Below are 7,285 nucleotides of genomic sequence, written 5' to 3' on the forward strand. Positions count from 1 at the left end.
TGTAATTCATTAAATACACAATTTGTTTTATTAAAGAATGTATAGAAAATGACCAACCTATGGTGTGATGTATTTGTTATTTTCTGAAAATATTTCCCAATATTTAAGTACTGGTGTTATACTGTATTCCATTTGAAATGGGAAATCAGAATTTCTGAAATCATAGTGAGTATGGAATGGCCCCATAAGTCAAATTTCTGAGGAACCTGGGTTTAGTCTGTCAAATTCGAGTTTGTCTGACTTAAGGTCATGGCGTCAATCCAAAATGGCGATATGCACAGCGACCTTTAGTAAAGGCTGTATTATACTGTTCATTAGTATCTTTGTCAGTTTGTGTCTCATTAAATCAGTTGTATACACAGTACTGTTCAACCTATACCTGTGGGCATGTTGCAACAACGTTTCGATATGCAGAATACCACATAATGCATTGTTATCAACTACAATTTATTTCAATGGAGCAAGTACAACAAAGGTTTTCTGGACACATCCATATTCCATGTTTAACAGGAATTCAGTCAGCTTGGGTGTGACATCATTCCCAGCTCCAGTATCCGACTTCCGAGGTAAATGGAGCACAGCATATGTGTTCTGAGTATGGATATTCGGCATAATAATGAATAATATCAAAAACATCGACCATTCTTTTACATTTCTTGACAACATTTGTCTGGAGGACATGAAGTTTATACAGTCATGTGAAAACATTAGGACACCCTTTGAAAGCATGTGGTTTTTTGTAACATTTTTAATAAATGGTTATTTCATCTCCGTTTCAACAATACAGAGAGATTAAAGTAATCCAACTAAACAAAGAAAACTGAGGAAAAGTCTTTTCAAGATCTTCTGTAAATGTCATTCTACAAAAATGCCTATTCTAACTGAGGAAAAAGATAGGACACCCTTGCCCCTAATAGCGAGTGTTACCTCCTTTGGCTGAAATAACTGCAGTGAGACGGTTCTTGTAGCCATCTACCAGTCTTCGACATCGGTCTGAGGAAATTTTACCCCACTCCTCAATGCAGAACTTTTTCAGCTGTGAGATGTTTGAGGGGTTTCTTGCACGTACAGCCCTTTTCAAGTCACCCCACAGCATCTCAATGGGATTCAAATCTGGACTTTGACTTGGCCATTCCAGGACTCTCCATTTCTTCTTTTTCAGCCAATCTTTGGTTGATTTACTAGTATGTTTTGGGTCATTGTCATGTTGCATGGTCCAGTTCCGCTTCAGCTTTAATTTTCTAACTGATGGTCTCACATGTTCTTCAAGCACCTTCTGATACACAGTAGAATTCATCGTGGATTCTATGATGGTGAGCTGACCAGGTCCTGCTGCAGCAAAGCAGCCCCAAACCATGACACTTCCACCTCCATGCTTCACAGTTGGTATGAGGTTCTTTTCTTGGAATGCTGTGTTTGGTTTACGCCAAACATGTCCTCTGCTGTTGTGTCCAAATAATTCAATTTTGGACTCATCTGTCCAAAGAACATTATTCCAGAAGTCCTGGTCTTTGTCAACTTTATCTCTGGCAAATGTCAGTCTGGCCTCGATGTTTCTCTTGGAAAGCAAAGGTTTCCTCCTTGCACACCTCCCATGCAAGTTAAACTTGTACAGTCTCTTTCTGATTGTAGAGGCATGTACTTCTACATCAACAGTAGCCAGAGCCTGCTGTAGTTCTCGAGATGACACTTTAGGGTTTTTGGAGACCTCTTTTAGCATCTTGCGGTCTGCTCTTGGGGTGAACTTGCTGGGGCGACCAGTCCTGGGCATGTTGGCAGTTGTTTTGAAAGCCCTCCACTTGTAGACTATCTTCCGGACAGTGGAATGGCTGATTTCAAAATCTTTTGAGATCTTTTTAAATCCCTTCCCAGACTCATAGGCTGCTACAATCTTTTCTGAAGTCCTCTGACAGCTCTTTTGTTCTCACCATGGTGCTCACTCTCACTTCAACAGTCAGGAGCACACCAAACTAAATGTCTGAGGTTTAAATAGGGCAAGCCTCATTCAACATGCAGAGTAACGATCTACTAATTATGTGCACCTGGTGTGATATACCTGTGTGAGATCTGAGCCAATTTAAGAGGGAATACATGTGAGGGTGTCCTATCTTTTTCCTCAGTTAGAATAGGCATTTTTGTAGAATGACATTTACAGAAGATCTTGAAAAGACTTTTCTTCAGTTTTCTTTGTTTAGTTGGATTACTTTAATCTCTCTGTATTGTTGAAACGGAGATGAAATAACCATTTATTAAAAATGTTACAAAAAACCACATGCTTTCAAAGGGTGTCCTAATGTTTTCACATGACTGTATATACTGTATAGAGATGCAATGGTGTAGTTTAAAAATGTCCAAGAAACAAAAGAAAGCAAAGTAGATATGTAGTATATAGTTAGGTAAATTGAAAATCAAATTATCTCTGGCTTAAACCAAATATTTTATTGCATTGGGTGGCATGATGATATAAGACTCCTCCAAACTGTGGGAATCTTTACTTCAGATCAGTGATATTTTACCTAAAAATTTACAAACAAAAAGATACATCAGGTTAAGTTGATTTTTTTGTAGAACATGATTTCTTGTACTTTGCAAAATGGTCATCTATGAGATATTTTAACATATAAAATATTTTGTATTCATATTTGTGATGTTGATTACAGATCGTAAAAAGGATTTAGTGAAACTGCAAGCTGGAGAGTATGTGTCCTTGGCAAAAGTAGAATCTGCATTAAAGAAGTGTCCACTGATAGATAACATCTGTGTTTATGCCGAAAGGTAACATAACAGCTAACATTCATTGAAGAGATTTTTGAAGTCTGTTGAGATATTTTCTTTTAGGTACTGTACATAAATGGTGCTTAATAATTACTAAACAATAATAGGGTGTCTGGATCTTTTCTGTAAATGACTATTCTCCCTATTGTAGTGATCAGAATTACGTGATCTGCTTTGTGGTGCCAAATCAAAATAAACTTACTCTCCTGGCAAACAAGATAGGTGTTCGAGGGTCATGGGAGGAGATCTGCAATCACCCCTGCGTGGAGGCCCAAGTGCTTAAGGAAATCATAGAAGTAGCAGCTTCCAGTAAGTAAATACATTTTTAATAGCCTAGATTACATCATTTTGAGAATTCAATCAATTGCTCTAAATCTGTATAATACATCCATCTATTTTCCAACCCACTGAATCCGAACACAGGGTCACAGGAGTCTGCTGGAGCCAATCCCAGGGCACAAGGCAGGAACTAATCCTGGGCAGGGTGTCAACCCACCGCAGGACACACACAAACACACCAAGCACACACTAGGGCCAATTTAGAATCGCCAATCCACCCAACCGGCATGTCTTTGGACTGTGGAAGGAAATCCACGCAGACACGGGGAGAACATGCAAACTCCACGCAGGGAGGACCCGGGAAGCAAACCCGGGTCTCCTAACTGCGAGGCAGCAGCGCTACCACTGCGCCACCATGCCACCCCTGTATAATACACCTCTCTATAAATAGGGTGAATACCCTCCTTCCACTGTGTAAAATATCCTATTTACATTCCAAACTTTTGTTTTGTTTGTTTCTGTCCTCCTACTCTTTCCTTAACTCATACTCTCCATCATATGATATCTCAACATGATTAACAATTAATTAGGGCCATGAATCACAATAAAATAAAGGTATGTAATTTCAGCTTTGTGTCTGTAGGATAAAGCTTATATTTCACATTGTCAAATATGGATATCGTCAAGCTTTAACAGTTCTTTTTCCTATTTATCCTGGCATTATGACTGCTATGTCTCCTTACTGTAGTACTTGCCCACTAAATTCTCAGCTCCGAAGTACACTGATACTGTAAGGCCAGGGGCCACATGTATAACGCTGTGCGTAGAATTCACACTAAAACATGGCATACGGACAAAAACAGAAATGTGGGTTCGCAGAAAAAAATCCAGATGCATAAATATGTGTGTACACCAACTTCCACATTCTTCCGCTACATAAATCCTGGTCTGTGTGAAATATAACACATGTGCACACACCTGTTGCGCCACCCTGACTCCTCCTAAAATTATGCCTCTTTTAATATGCAAATCAACAAAAATAGCCTCTTAAATTCAGCATTCTGTGGAAAGACAATGGCAAAAGCACAGGGGAAAAAGAAGAATTTCAGCTAATGCCAAGTGGCAGCAAGGAAAAACTGTAAGTCGTAGCCCACCGTCTGAGTGTCATATAGAAGTACATTAGGGCACAGAGAAAAGAAAAAAAAATTAGGGAAACAGTGAAGACAAAAAAAATTGAAATGTCGACTTTAATCTTGAAATTTCCATTTTAATCTTGTACTTTATTTTGTCATTAAAGTAGAACGTTGTAAACTTGAGTTTCTCAAATTCCATCGTAACTAAAAAGCAAATAAAATGCTTTGTATTCTATGTGTTCTACGTGTGTGAATCAACTACGTGCTTCTTAAATGGGCTTTCTCTTTTGTAGACAGGAGCGCTTAGGCAGCGGTTGCCCCATAGAATACATTACATTCATAATATTACAGCTCTCTGAACATTTTAGAATACTATGATGTACTGTATACATTATGTCATTTTCATTGTTAAATGCATTTAAGCATGTATAAAGCATGGGGGGCACTGTGGTGCAGTGGTAGTGATGAGCTGGTGCCCCATCCAGGGATTGTTCTTGCCTCCCGCAAGATGCTTGGTGGGACATGCATGACCCCCGATGAAATCTATTGCAGCAGTACTGTCGCTGTCAAATATGCCAACCCCTAATTCCTGTTATTACATTCTTTTTCTCCACATAACCAATCGCCACAATATACAAGTAAGCTCTATAATAAATGTAAAACCAGCTGTAAGCTTAGAACACCGATTCTTCAGAACTTTTAAGGAACATTGAAAAATCTTCAATTATTCCATCCTTCTATCCATCCAGGGTTGCATCAGTCCCAGCAAGCATACAGGAACAATACTTGGACGGAGCGCCAACTCACTGCTGTTGCTGCACTACCATGCTCCCACATCTTTAATTATTAAAAGTATACATTATTTAAACGAAGTTAACAATTTATCTGTAACACGCAATATACATACTTTAATGCATTTCTTAATGCATTTCATCATAAAAACTAGATCAAGTATACATGCTAGTATTCTAGCAGCACACAGTGCCAGGAGGATAGCTCTAAATTGACTTAGAAGCTGGTCATCATCATCTGTAAATATGTGCTCCCTTCTATTGAATTAAATTGAATGGTATGGTACAATGAAATTCAATATATAAATTCTTCAAAAACTTGTTTTCCTGTAAAATGATATAACAATAATAATATAATGAAAAACAATTAAAAATATATAGTATGAAAGCATTAGTACAATATTCACAGACATATAGTGCAGATAGTGCAAATGGTGTTCATAAAGTGGCTCAGGTTGTGCAATATTATTACAGATGTAGTGCAAGTTTGCAGTGAGGTAATTATAAGTACAAACGGTTCTACCGGGAGCACTTGATGTACTGATTGAGCGTCTTTATAGCTCTTGGGATGAAACTGTTTCTGAGCCTCAGTCTGTGCAGGAAAAGCTCTGAAGGGTTTTCCAGACTGGTGAAGTTGAAATAGATTGAGCATGGCTCTGAGTGGAATCCATGCAGATGCTGGTGGCTTTCCTGAAGCAGTTTGTGCTATAAATGTCTTTCAGGGCTGTACAGCTGTGATTCCACACTCAGATACAGTGAGTTTAATTACTCTGACTGGTGCAAAGAGTGTAACTGCTAAAGCAGCTATGGTATTTGGAATAGTTTGGCCATTGCATGCACCATTATATTGTTACAGAATGATTACAATCAAGTGTCTTAAATTTGTAAACAATATGCAATTAAAAAAAATTTGCATTTTTTCTACCCAGATGCTGCCAAACTAGAGCGGTTTGAAACTCCAGTGAAGGTACGATTGAGTCCTGAGCCATGGACCCCAGACAGCGGACTGGTTACAGATGCATTCAAATTAAAGCGGAAAGAGCTGAAAAAGCATTTTATTAATGACATTGAAAAAATGTATGGAAGAAATTAAGAGAAAAAATCTGTCCCATATATTCAGCTGTTTTTCAGAAAGCCAAGCCAACTTGGTAATTTTCAAATCTGTATTAATGTTTCTTTTGCCAGTCCAAGTGGTTTGTTTTCATTGTGTTCTGTTGTGTGAAGGGTGTCACCATGTAATTGTACCAAATAAATCAGATGTGAGACAACTAAGGCTGCCATCCACTTGTTTAGTTTTAATATTTTAGCTTGTAAGCAGAACCACATGTACAGAGAAATGCTACACATTCTAAGTGTTCTTGTTTATATTTGTGCTCATTTACATTTGTGCTCCTTGAAAAAGTCTAATTTAATATTTTTCCATTGCATTTTGTCTTTCTAAAGTAAGCAATTCTTTTATTAATTTTGTTTTTTTATTTATTTATCACATTGAGTTTTTAACTTGATAATATTGTGGTTATTTTTTACTTCAGCATCTACTAAGGATTCTTCTTCTTCCTCTTCATCTTTTCCCACTTCTGTGTGAGGTCAATATGCTTCATCGACCTTCTCCAAACAGCTCAGTCCTGCACCTCCTCTCCAGTCAGACCCCTTTTCCTTCAGATTCAACTTTCTCCGCTTTGGCTTCCCTTGCTTTATCTTGCCCTGTACTTACATTGTTATCATTCTGTTGCCCACATATTCATTGTCTCTCCTCATTGCATACCCATTACCACTGCAACCTACTTTCCCGCACTTTTATTGTACCTCCTATAGTCTCATTTCTTATTCTGTCCTTTTTTGTAAAACCACACAGCCAGCTCAACCTACTAATTTCTGCCACATCTAACCTACACTCCCTTTACAGCACATATCTCGGCTCCATACATAATTGCTGATCCTATCACACTGTCTTAAAAACCATATCTTTAACCTTTCATATTTCTTCGATCACACAATACTAATGGTACCTTCTTCCAGTAGTTCCATCCACACTGAACTCTATGGGTTATCTCTGCATCTGGTTTTCCATCTCAAGCTACCACTGATCATAGATATTTAAAATAATCCTCTCTTTTCAATAGCTCTCCCTGCACACTAATTTCTGAATCCTGATCATCATTAATCCTCATATTTTGTCTTCTTCCTATTTATCTTAAACCCTCTATCTTCCAAGGTTCTTCTTCATTCTTCCAACTTACTCTCCAGTTCCTCTTTTCTGGTGCTACATAACACAATAAACACAATACCATCAGCAAAAAGGCCTGC

General features: G+C 38.1%; 1 protein-coding gene across 1 annotated transcript in view; it reads left to right on the forward strand.

The window, feature by feature from the left end:
* Nucleotides 1–6,236, forward strand: part of LOC120537125 (long-chain-fatty-acid--CoA ligase 4-like) — a 79,580-nt gene extending 73,344 nt beyond the window's left edge. The window contains exons 13-15 of the mRNA XM_039765803.1: nucleotides 2,661–2,775; nucleotides 2,927–3,084; nucleotides 5,908–6,236. Of these exons, the coding sequence (XP_039621737.1) occupies nucleotides 2,661–2,775; nucleotides 2,927–3,084; nucleotides 5,908–6,071 (437 nt within the window). The 3' untranslated portion in view covers nucleotides 6,072–6,236. The remainder of the gene's footprint in view (nucleotides 1–2,660; nucleotides 2,776–2,926; nucleotides 3,085–5,907) is intronic.
* Nucleotides 6,237–7,285: the final 1,049 nt, after the last annotated feature.

This window comes from Polypterus senegalus, chromosome 10 (assembly GCF_016835505.1).
Source record: "Polypterus senegalus isolate Bchr_013 chromosome 10, ASM1683550v1, whole genome shotgun sequence".
Lineage (NCBI taxonomy): Eukaryota > Metazoa > Chordata > Cladistia > Polypteriformes > Polypteridae > Polypterus > Polypterus senegalus.